Below are 17,053 nucleotides of genomic sequence, written 5' to 3' on the forward strand. Positions count from 1 at the left end.
AAAGTGAAAATTGATATAGACCTTTTCAAAATCAAACACCAAATGAGAAACAGAATGACAAAACATAATGTGCAAGTGTAGATCAGAGTTAAGAATAAATAGAAAACAAACAGAGATGAATAAATACAATAATCCAAATGGTGGCAAGAAAGAAAGGGTGACAAGTGCAGAAACTATAATGGCGACAACAGGATACATCAACAGTGGATCTAGACACAGGAAAGGAAGAAAGGCAAGTATAAGTATAAGAATTAACTAATTCAACACAGCTAGAGACATTCAGGAAAAATGTGGAACATAAAGCAGAAAAACAAGAAATAAGACAACACAGGAAGTACTATCAAAACAAGTGTCTAAGACAGGAAGTCCATGACAGATCCTAACATTGTGGGTTTTCTGCAGAAACTCTGGTTTCCTCCCACAGTCCAAAGTCATATCGATCAGGTTAATTGATGCCTTTAAATTGCCTATTGGTGTGAACATTTGTTTGTTGCCATGTGTCCACTCATGTGTTTGTAACCTGCCTCTCATCCAGTGTCACCTGGGATTTGGTCCAACCTCACTATCACAATGAATATCAGTAGTTAGTGGTAGATAATGTTTGGATGGATTAAAATTTTATTGTTAGGCTACTTAAATCATTCATTATGTTTTCTAATTTCTGGGATTGGTTCTTTTTCCTGTTTATGTACAATGCAATAAAAAATAATTTAGTAGGCTGGTGACAGTAGTTAGCTGATCTGACTGCATCAACACCTTGCACAATAATAATTTCTAAATCATGATCATGTGACACTGCTTTTTTTGCTGTACCATAAGGGAAAGAAAATATAAATGGCAGGTCTATCACAGTACAACTCACTTCAGGGAGCTGCACACTTGTTACTGTCTGAGGTGAGTTTGGTTACAACAGTTCCCATCAGTCAGCTGTGTCATCTTTTATTATATATTGTGTAATTTTCTCTTTTTACACTTAGTGAAAGAAATAATGGCCCCAGACAAGAAAGCTGCTACCATATCTAATGTCACATTTGTTTGTCCTGCAAAATTTTATCTCAGTGGATTTTCCAACATCCCTCATGTTACATATTTTTATATCTTCCTGTGTTTTGTCTATATCATGACTGTTGTTGGGAATGTTCTCCTTCTCTCAGTGATTTTCCTGGTCAAGACTCTTCATACTCCTAAATACATGATTGTGTTCAACCTGGCTTTGACAGATTTGTGTGGGAGCACTGCTCTCATCCCAAAAGTCTTAGACACATTTTTGTTTGACAACAGATACATTGTCTATGAGGCTTGTTTAAGTTATATGTTCTTTGTTTGGTTCTTTGGGGGTTTGCAGTCATGGACACTTGTCACTATGGCATATGACAGATTTATGGCAATTTGCTTCCCTTTAAGGTACCATAGTATTGTGACTAAACCAGCTGTAGCTGCAATGCTGCTGTTAATGTGGGTTGTTTTAATGAGTATATCAGCATGCTTGGTTGGGCTACTTGATCGTCTCTCCTTCTGTGGGTCTTTGGTGATACAAAGCTTTTTCTGTGATCATGGACCAACATATCGTCTGGCCTGTAATGACACGTCTTTAAATTACACGATGGCAAATGTAGTCTTCACTATAATCATTTGCTTCCCTCCTCTACTAATAGTACTGACATATGTTTGCATTGCAATAGCACTGAGCAGGATTGCATCGCGGAAAGAAAGAGTCAAAGCATTGAAAACTTGTACTTCTCACCTGATTCTTGTGGCTATTTTCTTCCTACCTCTCTTGGGCACCAACATAGCTGCACTGACCTCCTCCCTCCATCCTAATGCCAGGATCATAAACTCTACTTTGGCACACACCATACCAGCTTTGCTCAATCCTATTATATACTCTTTAAAGACAGAAGAAGTGCTGAACTCTATCAGGAAACTTTGTAAAAACAATAGGATGAGTAAGATAGCCTCATCAATCTCTTAACTGTTTTACTGACATATCAAAGTGTTAACATTTTTAGCGTTATTTTGTAAGATGTTATCAACTTTTTACTTAGAATTGTAATTATGTATTTTTTTATTATTCATTGTATTTTGCTGTTGTATTAGCCATGTAATGATCTGCTTTGCAAAATAAAATCAGAGATATGAGTATGTTATGACTCTACACTCCTGAAAACATACATTTTTTGATAAAAAGACATCAACATCACTGTCCCCTCTCAAGAAAAAGGTTTTGGGTCTATATCCCATAACCTTTGTACATAAAGCAGAAATGTTCTCTTCATGTCTAAGTTTTCTCCAGTCACCTCGGTTTGCACCCAGAGTCCAAAGACATGTATTTTGATTAATTGGTTATTATATTTCATCTTGTTGTGAATATTTCTTTGTCGCTGTGTGTCCACCCTGTGTTTGACTGACAAACTCTCCAGGGTGTACCCTGCCTGTTGTCCAGTCTCACCTGGGATTAGCTCCACCCCTATGACAACACTAGATAGCAGAATAAACAGCATAGACAGATTCTTATGTCATCTTGAAATACAAAAATTGCATGTTCTTAATCCTAGAATGAGTCTTTTAACTTTACAGAGGGAGCAGGTCTCCTTTCAAGTGGACAACCATGTTGCTCTGCCATGTTTCTACAGTAGCCCAGAATGGACTAAGCAAATACAGGCTCTGACAAGGAATCACATTTTGTTGTAATAGTGATGGCCACTAAACCCTGTGTTATGTCCGAAAGGGAGGTGTTATCGTGTGAGGGGATGCGTTAAAGGTTTCATTCTGCAATCTCAATACTAAATGCTGCTAAATCTTACACATTTTACAACTTACACATAAGGTTCTCAGTAGTTTGGACCAGCAGGTTCTGATTTCATGCAGCTAGGACCAGTAGAATGAATTAAGTTGTTGAAACAACTGAACTTATTACAGTACATCTAATTAGACACAGTTGGATTTAATTTTCTGTCCATTGGTTAAAATCTATCATAAATATTTGGGTTTGCTTGATTTGGGCCTATCGATGTGTAGTTTGCATGTTCTCACTGTGTCTGTGTGGGTTTTCTCTGAGTAATCTGACTTCCACCCCAAATGCTCATATACAGGCAGGTTAGGTTAGCTGATGACTTTAAATTATTAGATGTGATTGTGAGTATGAGTGTTTCTTTGTTTCTGTGTGTCAGCATATGATAGTGACTTTCTATCTGGGATGTAAGCTACATTACGACACGTGACTCAGCATCCGGCCATTACACAAATCATTAATGTCTAATTCATGATCAGGGGACACAACCACCTGCATTTCTACTGGCTCACAATGAAGGAGGATATAATATAAATGGTAGGTCAGTCACAGTAAAACTCACTTCAGGAAACTGCACACTTGTTACTGTCTGAGGTGAGTTTGGTTTCAACGGTTCCCATCAGTCAGCTGTGTCATCTTTTATTATATATTGTGTAATTTTCTCTTTTTACACTTAGTGAAAGAAATAATGGCCCCAGACAAGAAAGCTGCTACCATATCTAATGTCACATTTGTTCGTCCTGCAAAATTTTATCTCAGTGGATTTTCCAACATCCCTCATGTTACATATTTTTATATCTTCCTGTGTTTTGTCTATATCATGACTGTTGTTGGGAATGTTCTCCTTCTCTCAGTGATTTACCTGGTCAAGACTCTTCATACTCCTAAATACATGATTGTGTTCAACCTGGCTTTGATAGATTTGTGTGGGAGCACTGCTCTCATCCCAAAAGTCTTAGACACATTTTTGTTTGACAACAGATACATTGTCTATGAGGCTTGTTTAAGTTATATGTTCTTTGTTTGGTTTTTTGGAGGTGTGCAGTCATGGACACTTGTCACTATGGCATATGACAGATTTATAGCAATTTGCTTCCCTTTACGGTACCATAGTATTGTGACTAAACCAGCTATTGCTGCAATGCTGCTGTTTTCATGGGTTGTTTTATTGAGTTTATTTGCATTTTCAATTGGGCTACTTGATCGTCTCTCCTTCTGTGGATCTTTGGTGATACAAAGCTTTTTCTGTGATCATGGACCAACATTTCGTCTGGCATGTAATGACACATCTTTAAATTACACAGTGGCAATTGTAGTCTTCACTATAATCATGTGCTTCCCTCCTCTATTAATAGCACTATCATATGTTTGCATTGCCATAGCACTGAGCAGGATTGCATCACATAAAGAAAGAGTCAATGCATTGAAAACTTGTACTTCTCACCTGATTCTTGTGGCTATTTTCTTCCTACCTCTCTTGGGCACCAACATAGCTGCAGGGACTTCCTCCCTCCATCCTAATGCCAGGATGATAAACTCTACTTTGACACACACCATACCAGCTTTGCTCAATCCTATTATATACTCTTTAAAGACAGAAGAAGTGCTGAACTCTATCAGGAAACTTTGTAAAAACAATAGGATGAGTAAGATAGCCTCATCAATCTCTTAACTGTTGTACTGACATATCAAATAGTGTTAACATTTTTAGCGTTATTTTGTAAAAGGTTATCTACTTTTTACTTAGAAGTCCTGCAGTTTTACTTTAAATTATGTATTTTTTTTATTATTCATTGTATTTTGCTGTTGTATTAGCCATGTAATGATCTGCTTTGCAAAATAAAATCAGAAATATGAGTATGTTATGACTCTACACTCCTGAAAACATACATTTTTTGATAAAAAGACACCAACATCATTTTTTTTCAAGTAATCATGGAGATGTAATTATTAAAGACACATAGAAATATTTTATTACATCAGGTTTGGAATGAAAATGCAGTAGAAAAAATTTCAATTCTTGGAAACTGATCACTGGTAAATATTCAATAGCTCATATGTTATATGTCTGATGCAGAGACAGAAAAGCATGACTGAATCATCTTAAGTCAGAATAAATGGATCAGTAAATCTGGATCTCTTTACAAAATGTAATTATAATAAATAAATAAATCATATTAAATAAAAGGACAAACTAATCTTGTAATATCAGTGGTCAAAGCTGTTACCGCGCAACAAGAAGTTTTTTTGGTTTTGAATCCTGGAATATTTCTGTGTGTCAGTGTTTTAAAATGCTGAAATGCAGACACAGACCAGATGAAATAACAATGTGTACAGTTTATTCACAAAGGTGAAGATAAGTAACAAAACCTAAAGCATCAAGCTGTTGTTCAAAAAGTGAAAATTGATATAGACCTTTTCAAAATCAAACACCAAATGAGAAACAGAATGACAAAACATAATGTGCAAGTGTAGATCAGAGTTAAGAATAAATAGAAAACAAACAGAGATGAATAAATACAATAATCCAAATGGTGGCAAGAAAGAAAGGGTGACAAGTGCAGAAACTATAATGGCGACAACAGGATACATCAACAGTGGATCTAGACACAGGAAAGGAAGAAAGGCAAGTATAAGTATAAGAATTAACTAATTCAACACAGCTAGAGACATTCAGGAAAAATGTGGAACATAAAGCAGAAAAACAAGAAATAAGACAACACAGGAAGTACTATCAAAACAAGTGTCTAAGACAGGAAGTCCATGACAGATCCTAACATTGTGGGTTTTCTGCAGAAACTCTGGTTTCCTCCCACAGTCCAAAGTCATATAGATCAGGTTAATTGATGTCTTTAAATTGCCCATTGGTGTGAACATTTGTTTGTTGCCATGTGTCCACTCATGTGTTTGTAACCCGCCTCTCATCCAGTGTCACCTGGGATTAGGTCCAACCTCACTATCACAATGAATATCAGTAGTTAGTGGTAGATAATGTTTGGATGGATTCAAATTTTATTGTTAGGCTACTTAAATCATTCATTATGTTTTCTAATTTCTGGGATTGGTTCTTCTTCCTGTTTATGTACAATGCAATAAAAAATAATTTAGTAGGCTGGTGACAGTAGTTAGCTGATCTGATTGCATCAACACCTTGATGACGTATGCTATAAGACAGTTGCACAATAATAATTTCTAATTCATGATCATGTGACACTGCTTTTTTTTTTTATTTGCTGTGCCATGAGAAAAATAAAATATAAATGGCAGGTCTGTCACAGTACAACTCACTTGAGGGAGCTGCACACTTGTTACTGTCTGAGGTGAGTTTGGTTACAATAGTTCCCATCAGTCAGCTGTGTCATCTTTTATTATATATTGTGTAATTTTCTCTATTTACACTTAGTGAAAGAAATAATGGCCCCAGACAAGAAAGCTGCTACCATATCTAATGTCACATTTGTTCGTCCTGCAAAATTTTATCTCAGTGGATTTTCCAACATCCCTCATGTTACATATTTTTATATCTTCCTGTGTTTTGTCTATATCATGACTGTTGTTGGGAATGTTCTCCTTCTCTCAGTGATTTACCTGGTCAAGACTCTTCATACTCCTAAATACATGATTGTGTTCAACCTGGCTTTGATAGATTTGTGTGGGAGCACTGCTCTCATCCCAAAAGTCTTAGACACATTTTTGTTTGACAACAGATCGATTGTCTATGAGGCTTGTTTAAGTTATATGTTCTTTGTTTGGGTCTTTGCAAGTGTGCAGTCATGGACACTTGTTATTATGGCATATGACAGATTTATAGCAATTTGCTTCCCTTTAAGGTACCATAGTATTGTGACTAAACCAGCTGTAGCTGCAATGCTGCTGTTAGTGTGGGTTGTTTTATTGAGTTTATTAGCATTTTTAATTGGATTATTTGATCATCTCTCCTTCTGTGGATCTTTGGTGATACAAAGCTTTTTCTGTGATCATGGACCAACATATCGTCTGGCATGTAATGACACGTCTTTAAATTATATGATGGCATGGGTCATCTTTCTAGTTGTCATGTGTTTTCCTCCTATGTTAATATCTTTGACATATGTTTGCATTGCCATAGCACTGAGCAGGATTGCATCACATAAAGAAAGAGTCAAAGCATTGAAAACTTGTACTTCTCACCTGATTCTTGTGGCTATTTTTTACTTACCGCTCTTGGGAACTAACATAGCTACAATGACCTCCTACCTCCATCCTAATGCCAGGATGATAAACTCTACTTTAACTCACACCATACCAGCTTTGCTCAATCCTATTATATACTCTTTAAAGACAGAAGAAGTGCTGAACTCTATCAGGAAACTCTGTAAAAACAATAGGATGATCAACATAAACTTCCCAAACAAGGTGACCTCATTCTAACTGGGTACTGACATATCACAGTGTTAAATTGTTAACTACTAACTCTTACTAACAAGTACCATTTTTTAAAATAAATTCTGGTTATTATAAGTTATTGTATCATTCATTGTGTTAAGCAGTTGCAGTAGTCATTATGATCTGTTTTGCAAAATAAAAACAGGTATGAATATTTTATGACTCTACACTGCTTAGGACATCAGATATTTGACAACAACATCTTTACCTGTCGTTTTTTTTAATACTTCATAGAGATGGAATTATTAAAGGCATATATAATCATGTTAACACATACTAACATATTGCACACTGGTAAATATTTAATACTTCATGTCTTATGTCTCATACACAGACAGTAAATATGTATATAAAATATAATTAATGTCTAATTCATGATCAGGTGACACAACTACTTGCATTTCTACTGGCTCACAATGAAGGAGGATATAATATAAATGGCAGGTCAGTCACAGTAAAACTCACTTCAGGGAGCTGCACACTTGTTACTGTCTGAGGTGAGTTTGGTTTCAACAGTTCCCATCAGTCAGCTGTGTCATCTTTTATTATATATTGTGTAATTTTCTCTATTTACACTTAGTGAAAGAAATAATGGCTCCAGACAAGAAAGCTGCTACCATATCTAATGTCACATTTGTTCGTCCTGCAAAATTCTACATCAATGGGTTTACAAATATTCCTCATGTTACATATTTTTATATCTTCCTTTGTTTTGTCTATATCATGACTGTTGTTGGGAATGTTCTCCTTCTCTCAGTAATTTTCCTGGTCAAGACTCTTCATACTCCTAAATACATGATTGTGTTCAACCTGGCTTTGACAGATTTGTGTGGGAGCACTGCTCTCATCCCAAAAGTCTTAGACACATTTTTGTTTGACAACAGATACATTGTCTATGAGGCTTGTTTAAGTTATATGTTCTTTGTTTGGTTCTTTGGAGGTGTGCAGTCATGGACACTTGTCACTATGGCATATGACAGATTTATAGCAATTTGCTTCCCTTTAAGGTACCATAGTATTGTGACTAAACCAGCTGTAGCTGTAATTCTGCTGTTAGTGTGGGTTGTCATGCTGAGTGTAGTATCATGCATGGTTGGACTATTTGATCGTCTCTCCTTCTGTGGATCTTTGGTGATACCAAGCTTTTACTGTGATCATGGACCAACATATCGTCTGGCCTGTAATGACACATCTTTAAATTACACGATGGCAAATGTAGTCTTCACTATAATCATTTGCTTCCCTCCTCTACTAATAGTACTGACATATGTTTGCATTGCCATAGCACTGAGCAGGATTGCATCACGGAAAGAAAGAGTCAAAGCATTGAAAACTTGTACTTCTCACCTGATTCTTGTGGCTATTTTTTACTTACCATTTCTGGGCACCAACATAGCTGTACTGACCTCCTCCCTCCATCCTAATGCCAGGATCATAAACTCTACTTTGACACACACCATACCAGCTTTACTAAATCCTATTATATACTCTTTAAAGACAGAAGAAGTGCTGAACTCTATCAGGAAACTTTGCAAAAATAGTAGGTTGACCAACATAGCCTAATCAAACAAGATGACTTCTTTATCAATACTGTACTGACACATCCAAAATGTAAAATGTTTAAACATTAGTAGTATATATTAAAGTTTATTTTTGTTGTTTTTTTTCTTTTAAATTGTTTTTATTTTATCACAATCTATATTAATCTGTGTTTTGCTCTTAGTATCCATATACTGATTTTCTTTACCAAATGAAGTCAGAGATATGAATATTTTGTCTTTACATGGCTTAAGATATGAAATATCTTCCAATATACACAATAGTGTTTACTTCTGAGATGTACATTTAATTATTTAAAATTAAAATATGTACAGAATTTTCTTTATATATATGTTCAAATGTTTGAAATGAATTGATAACTTATTACATTAAGTCAGTGTTTACATACACAGGCAGACAATGTAAGACATGCACCTTAGTGTGTTGATTGAGGGAAACATATTGCAGTCAAACTGTCATAGGCAGTACAGCAAGTGCAAATGACTCCAAAGTACCACAATCATAGTAAATGTACATTTGGACCAAACATAAGTTGAATGGAACAACGTTATTCTTAATGAGGACTATTTTTATCATGCTGGGAATAATGCATGTGTTTAGAATTAAATCAGTCACTGCAAGATTGAACACAGCCAAATATGTTGGAGTGTGTAAACAATGATTAATGGTAACTATGTAGATCACCACAGTATTCAACAGCACTGTAAGCCAGAGATGGGGACTCGAGTCTACGTCTTCGACTCAAGACCCACTTAAGGTGCACACACAGTAACTTAGGACTTTACCTGAACCTCGTCCTCAAAAGACTTGAAACTCGACTTTGACCTGATGTTTGGGACTTGTGAACAATGTTTATTTGTTTGTTTGTAACACATCGATATAAATTTCAGACAAGCAGTGTGCTGACAATTTCCTCACGGTAAGTGGCACCAAAGGCGTTGTGGTGCTGCCCTCTGTTGGTAGGGAGCACTACCCATTGGTGGCGCGTCTTGCCACAGGTGACAGTAAACTGCAGTAAATTAAATTAGTGTGGTGAACATGGCAAACGTGCGGTCCTGTTTGTTATCAAAGTTGATACACAGCCTAAAAAAAACAACGGACAATATGCAATCTGAGCAGTAAAAAATAAAAGATGCTTGATCGAGCATGTCTAATTTTATCAGGCACCTCAAAATATCCTCGACAGGTGAGCCAGTCGACATCAGCTCTTTAACCTGAGCTTGTTACTATCCATAGGCGAGTTTAGTCTATTTTTAGTTTAGTTTACATATTACATGGTCCATTTCTGCAGACTTGGCTGGAGTAGGTTACCGACTATTAGCCTACAATGATTTTTAAAGTGGGCTGTATTGCTGATAATGTTAAAGTAATGTTAATGCTCATTTAATTTCATGGAAGCGAAATATGAGCACTTTGTTTTATAAATATGGCCATTTAGTTTGTCCATAGATTAAAGTGGGACTACTTTGCCACTCAATATAGCCTACTGGTTTGGACAACCTCAATCAGCTCCACCACATTACTGATGATAGCCCATCAACAGTGGCCTACATGAATGGATAGTCTATTGAAATATTGTAAAAACAAACCTGAGACCCATTTGAAATTTCTTTTCTCCCTCACAAATGGACATATGTTTTTTTTGTACAAGAAAACAGACATGTGCAGGTGAGAGACAAGGATGGAGAGGGAGAGGACAAAGACACAGCACAAGACCTGGAGGAACCAGGTGTATCACCACCCAGAGACGAACATGTACGAAACATGAGTAAGTTGATAAATTCATGTTTTACTTAGTTTGGACTGTTCTGGTCATTGTGACTTAATCCTGTCATTTTACATTAACAAACATTTAGGAATGGTCCTTTCTAAATCAATCTGTTTTAATTTGTTGTTTCAAAATCTGTGATTGTTCACACTTCACCATTATTTAGAATAGTAAGAAACATATAAGCCACAGAAATGACAGATTGAACAGGTGGTTGAATGCCGGTGCAGTTTGTCCATATGGGTAGATGGTGAAGGACCCATGAACAAATTTCATCCACTCATCATCCTAGATCCTTGTTCAATTGGATTTTTTTTTTTTTCATGAGTTTAATATAACAGGCCTTTATACTTGGTAGCCTAATCTCTCATCACTGTCATCTACTGAGGGGCTGAGCCCCCCTTAACATGGAATCCTAGAATCGTTCCTGTTTACTAGCTTTGTGGAGCTTTGCGGTCTGCAACAAGGATTGTTCGTTGCTACCATGTGACTTGAGACTTGACTCGGACATCCAACAAATGACTTATGAGCATCTCTACTGCAAACAAAGAGACAAATGCCAGAAAGATGAAGGAGATATTGATGTGGGCAAATGTCTCAAATCTGATTATATAGCAGCTTGGATGTTGGATGATGATAGAGTCATTGAGAACAGGCCTGAGAAAAGCCAAAATGCCACAGACTGTTTTTTAGAGAACAACCTCTGTGTAAAGGTTCTGCAGCCTGTAAAAAAAAAAGGGAATCATATCAAATTATAGGATCCCTGAAAGGTGCATGTGCATTATAATGACATTATGATTACTTTTAAACAGATTGTACTACAGTGGGAAGATATACTTTCCTCATTGATCTCCTGAGATAAACCTTCTCACTGACAGCACCCAACATGAAAGTTTTTAATGTTGTTAATTTGATCCACAAGAAACAGGCTGTAGTTAATCTGGAATGCACTCAAAACAAACATCTAATTATTCTTTTGTAGGATCATTTAATGAGTTTGATGATGTCACTAGTCCTCCTATCTTAATGCTGAAGTACTGTGCATGTAATCTGATCATAATAATATAGAATAAAATAAATTCATGACAGGTTATACTTGCTATGGCAAGTAAGACTCTACAATATGAAGGCAGTTTTGAATCAGTGTAGACTTTGATGTTTATTAATTTTTAAATCATTTATTTTGCTTTACATTTTCTGACATTTGGTTTAAGTTTTGCAGTTTTTGCATTGTCCAATTACAGAGCATTTCATTCTGTTTTTGTCGACTGCATCGACATCAGACACATTAAAAAAAAACGTTTAACTCATGATCATGTGACACAGTGACATCTATTTCTACTGTCTCACAATGACAGAGGATACAATATAAATGGCAGGTCTATCACAGTACAACTCACTTCAGGAAACTGCACACTTGTTACTGTCTGAGGTGAGTTTGGTTACAACAGTTCCCATCAGTCAGCTGTGTCATCTTTTATTATATATTGTGTAATTTTCTCTATTTACACTTAGTGAAAGAAAAAATGGCTCCAGACAAGAAAGCTTCTACCATATCTAATGTCACATTTGTTCGTCCTGCAAAATTTTATCTCAGTGGATTTTCCAACATCACTCATGTTACATATTTTTATATCTTCCTGTGTTTTGTCTATATCATGACTGTTGTTGGGAATGTTCTCCTTCTCTCAGTGATTTTCCTGGTCAAGACTCTTCATACTCCTAAATACATGATTGTGTTCAACCTGGCTTTGACAGATTTGTGTGGGAGCACTGCTCTCATCCCAAAAGTCTTAGACACATTTTTGTTTGACAACAGATACATTGTCTATGAGGCTTGTTTAAGTTATATGTTCTTTGTTTTAGTCTTTGGAAGTGTACAGTCATGGACACTTGTCATTATGGCATATGACAGATTTATAGCAATTTGCTTCCCTTTAAGGTACAATAGTATTGTGACTAAACCAGCTATTGCTGCAATGCTGCTGTTAGTGTGGGTAGTTTCTTTGAGTATAATATCATGCTTGGTTGGGCTACTTGATCGTCTTTCCTTCTGTGGATCTTTGGTGATACAAAGCTTTTACTGTGATCATGGACCAACATATCGTCTGGCCTGTAATGACACATCATTAAATTACACGATGGCAAATGCAGTTTTCATTATACTTATTTGTTTTCCTCCTCTGCTAATAGTACTGACATATGTTTGCATTGCCATAGCACTGAGCAGGATTGCATCAGCGAAAGAAAGAGTCAAAGCATTGAAAACTTGTACTTCTCACCTGATTCTTGTGGCTATTTTTTACTTACCACTTTTGGGCACCAACATAGCTGCACTGACCTCCTCCCTCCATCCTAATGCCAGGATCATAAACTCTACTTTGACACACACCATACCAGCTTTGCTAAATCCTATTATATACTCTTTAAAGACAGAAGAAGTGCTGAACTCTATCAGGAAACTTTGCAAAAATAGTAGGTTGACCAACATAGCCTAATCAAACAAGATGACTTCTTTATCAATACTGTACTGACACATCAAAACTAATGTTTAAAAATAATGTTTAAAATGTTTGTTTAAAATGTTTAAACATTAGTAGTAGTTATTAAAGTTTTTGTTGTTTTTTTCTTTTAAATTTTTTATTTTATCATAATCTATATTATTCTGTGTTTTGCTCTTAATATCCATATACTGATTTTCTTTACCAAATGAAGTCAGAGATATGAATATTTTGTCTTTACATGGCTTAAGATATGAAATATCTTCCAATATACACAGTAGTGTTTACTTCTGAGATGTACATTTAATTATTTAAAATTAAAATATGTACAGAATTTTCTATATATATATATATAATAATAATAATACATTTTATTTCATGGCGCCTTTCAAACTCTCAAGGTCACCTTACAGAGAGAAAAAGGAAGCATACAGCATGAGATACATAGAGTGCATTAAAACAACAATAACAACAATGCATAAACAGAGGGCCAGAATGTAAAGGCAAAAGTGCAGAGCATCCAGGAAGTGGGCGATGTACAGCAAAAGCAAATTGAAACACAGAAACCCAGATGACAGAACAACAAATATGAAACAATATGAGACAATATGAAATAGGCGGAGGGTGGTAGAACATCACGGGCTGCTTTGAGAAGTTAAGAGAGTTAGGTGGAAAACGCTACACGGAACAGATATGTTTTGAGTGATGATTTAAAAGTTGATAAGTCCGGAGACGACCGGATGCGATGAGGGAGAATGTTCCAAAGGCGGGGCGCAGTGTGGCTGAAGGATCTAGCGCCCATGGTGGCCAGGCTCACTGTAGGGGTGCAGAGGAGAGTGGAACTGGAGGAGCGGAGAGTACGAGGCGGAGAATAGATATGAAGTAGATCAGTGATGTATGGTGGGGCAATAGAGTGGAGGGCTTTGTAGGTGAGAAGGAGGATTTTATAGTTTATACGGAAGGACACAGGGAGCCAGTGAAGTTGTTTAAGGACAGGGGTAATATGATGTGAGAATGGAGTTCTGGTGATGATTCGGGCAGCAGAGTTCTGCACAAGTTGAAGTTTATGAAGTGATTTGAGAGGTAGACCAGTGAGGAGTGAGTTACAGTAATCCAAACGAGAGGTGACAAAGGCATTAACGAGTATGGCCGTGCTATCGATGGTGAGTGAAGAACGGATGCGGTTTATGTTACGTAGATGGGAGTAGGCCGACCGGGTAGTGGTATTGATATGCTGAGTGAAGGAGAGAGTACCGTCTAGGATGACACCCAGGCTTTTAACTTGGGGGGAGGGGAGGACAGTATTGTTGTCAATTAGAATGGAGAAGGTGCTGGTTTTAGAAAGGGTGGATTTGGTGCCCACGAGGAGAATTTCAGTTTTGGTTTGGTTTGGTTTTGGTTTCAGTTTCAGGTTGAGTTTCAAAAAGTTATTGGTGAACCAGGATTTGATATTATGTAAGCAGGTAAGGAGGGAGGGAGGGGGGAGGGTAGAAGATGGAGCAGCAGAGGTAGCAGCAGAGGTAGAGCTGGGTGTCGTCTGCATAACAGTGGAAATTGATGTTATGTTGCCTAAAGATATGTCCGAGAGGAAGGAGATAAATAATGAAGAGGAGGGGCCCCAGGACAGAGCCCTGGGGCATGCCACAACTGACAGTAGAGGGCTGGGAGTGGAAGTTCTGGAGATGGACGGACTGGGTGCGGTCAGAGAGGTAGAAGGTGAACCATGAGAGGACCGAGCCGGCTATGCCAATGGAAGCAAGGCGATGGAGGAGAATATTGTGCGAGATGGTGTCAAAAGCTGCAGTTAGGTCAAGGAGGATGAGGATGGAGACAAGGCCAGAGTCTGTGGCTACTAGGAGGTTGTTGGTGATTTTGACCAGGGCAGTTTCAGTGCTGTGAAGATGGCGGAAACCAGATTGAAAGTGTTCGTATAGGCTATTGGCGGCAAGGTGGGTATGGACCTGGTGGTGGACAACTTTTTCAAGAATTTTAGAGAGGAACGGGAGATTGGAGATAGGGCGGAAGTTGTTAAGGTCCGCAGGATCGAGACCAGGTTTTTTTAGGATTGGTGTGATGATGGCTGTCTTGAGTGATGGGGGTACGATACCAGAACTGAGGGAAGTGTGAATAATGTGGGTAAGATGAGGAAGGAGAGAGGGGAGACAGAGCTTGACGAGGTTGGTTGGAAGGGGTCAAGTTTGCAGGTTGAGGGTTTGGATTTGAGGATCAGGGAAGAGATAACCGTGGTGGGTGGAATGATAAAACTCGAAAGAAGGGAGGATACTGATAGACAGGGTAGGGTACAGTGGAGGCAGTTCGCAGTGTCACAGATGGGGGGAAATTGCTGGTGTATATTTTCTATTTTTGATGAGAAGAAATCCAGGAAGTTATTGCACAAGGTGGTGGAGAGTGAGGGGAAGAGAGGAGTATCGGGAGGGCCCAATAAATTTTTGACAGTGGAGAAGAGGGAACGCGTGGAGCCTGAGGCGGATACAATAAGAGATACAATAGAAGTCAGATTTTGTTTGAGTAATGGTTTGCTTGTACATCAGTATGTGGTTTAGGTATAAGTCCTTGTGGGTGGATGAACCGGTTTTTTTGAAGAAACGTTCAAGGCGACGGGCTTGGGTTTTGAGGAGGCAGAGTTCGGGGGTGTACCATGGAGCAGAGTGCGTAAAGGATACAGATCTAGTTTTGAGTGGGGCGAAGGTGTCGAGTAGATTTCGTTGCTCAAGGTTGAAATTGGATAACATGTTGGAGAGGGACGGAGTATAATTAGTACATGAAAGGTTGTTGAGAGCAGCAGTGAAGGAGGGGAGGTCGATGTTTTTTAAGTTACAGAAGGTGATGGTGCGGGAGAGGTGGGTTTTGAAGATAGGTAGTTTGGAGTTAAAGCAGACTAGTTTGTGGTCGGAGAAGAAGGTGTCGAGGGTAGAACATGACTGAGCTGTGATGCCAGAGCAGCAGACTAAGTCGAGGGTGTGGCCTAGAGAATGTGTTGGGGAGGTGATGTATTGTTGGAGCCCAAAGCTGTCCAGACAGGAAATGAAATCTTTTGTTGTGGTGTTGTTGGGATTGTCGAAGTGGATGTTAAAATCACCAAGAAGAATTATATTGGCTGACAGAGAGATGAGGTTAGCTAAGAGATCAGACAGTTCATCCAGGAAGGTCGGGTTAGGTTTTGGTGGGCGGTAGATCGTGGCCAAGAAGGTTGGTGTGTGACCGTGAATACGTGCTATGAGAGCTTCAAAGGACTGAAAGGTGACAGTGGGGTGGATGGATATTTTGTATTTAAGGTTGAACAGTATGGTGAGGCCGCCACTGTGTCCCGAGAGGTGTGGATGGGTGAGATATGTGAAACCAGGAGGAATAGATTGATTAAGTTCAGTGAAGTCGTTGGGCTGCTGCCAGGTTTCAGTTAAGCACAGGATGTCGAGATTGTGTTTAAGAATAATGTCAAAGATGAGGGATGCTTTTTGAGAGAGGGAGCGAACATTAAGTAGCCCAAAATGAGTGTTATGGAAAGGTGTAGAGTCCATGTATCTGGGGATGTTAGCTAGAACAGAGTGGTTGATCAGGCGTATACCTGGTTTCCTCGGCTGAGGTCGGGAGGATGACCAGATGGAGGGGATTGGTAGTATGGAGTCAGATAGTCAGGCTTGTGGGACAGAATGGACAGGTTGTCCAGTGTTAGCGTGGGGGGTACAGTGAGCTGCATGTTGAATGTTGGTGGAAAGTATATGGGAGCCCAGGCGGTTAGGATGCAGACCATCTCCTGCAAAGAAGGCAGGTCAGTTCCAGAAGAGGTTGAAGTTGTCGATGAACTGGAGATTGTAGGACAGGGAGACAGACTTGAGCCAGGTGTTGAGACTGAGGATTCTACTGAAGCGGCCAGAGCCTCTTCCAACCGTGGGGATGGGACCAGACATGAAAATAGTCTTACCACAGTTGCTTAGGAGGTGGAGGAGAGAGAGAAAATCCTTTTTAGTTAGTTCAGACTGGTGGAGT

The 17,053-nt window shown here is 38.3% G+C and overlaps 5 protein-coding genes across 5 annotated transcripts; all 5 read left to right on the forward strand.

Moving 5' to 3' along the window:
• Positions 1 to 988: 988 nt before the first annotated feature.
• On the forward strand, positions 989 to 1,972 carry LOC113142572 (olfactory receptor 1-like). Its single transcript, XM_026327610.1, has one exon. It carries the CDS (start codon positions 989 to 991, stop codon positions 1,970 to 1,972), a length of 984 nt encoding a protein of 327 aa, XP_026183395.1.
• A 1,507-nt stretch (positions 1,973 to 3,479) lies between these two features.
• LOC113142573 (olfactory receptor 1-like) lies at positions 3,480 to 4,463 on the forward strand. Its single transcript, XM_026327611.1, has one exon. The coding sequence runs from the start codon at positions 3,480 to 3,482 to the stop codon at positions 4,461 to 4,463; it is 984 nt and encodes a 327-aa protein (XP_026183396.1).
• A 1,742-nt stretch (positions 4,464 to 6,205) lies between these two features.
• LOC113142574 (olfactory receptor 5K4-like) lies at positions 6,206 to 7,201 on the forward strand. The gene has a single exon (XM_026327612.1). The coding sequence runs from the start codon at positions 6,206 to 6,208 to the stop codon at positions 7,199 to 7,201; it is 996 nt and encodes a 331-aa protein (XP_026183397.1).
• Positions 7,202 to 7,807: 606 nt separating this feature from the next.
• On the forward strand, positions 7,808 to 8,779 carry LOC113143178 (olfactory receptor 1-like). Its single transcript, XM_026328665.1, has one exon. It carries the CDS (start codon positions 7,808 to 7,810, stop codon positions 8,777 to 8,779), a length of 972 nt encoding a protein of 323 aa, XP_026184450.1.
• Positions 8,780 to 12,070: 3,291 nt separating this feature from the next.
• Positions 12,071 to 13,042, forward strand: LOC113143200 (olfactory receptor 1496-like). Its single transcript, XM_026328698.1, has one exon. The coding sequence runs from the start codon at positions 12,071 to 12,073 to the stop codon at positions 13,040 to 13,042; it is 972 nt and encodes a 323-aa protein (XP_026184483.1).
• Positions 13,043 to 17,053: the final 4,011 nt, after the last annotated feature.

This window comes from Mastacembelus armatus, chromosome 14, assembly GCF_900324485.2.
Source record: "Mastacembelus armatus chromosome 14, fMasArm1.2, whole genome shotgun sequence".
Classification (NCBI taxonomy): Eukaryota; Metazoa; Chordata; class Actinopteri; order Synbranchiformes; family Mastacembelidae; genus Mastacembelus; species Mastacembelus armatus.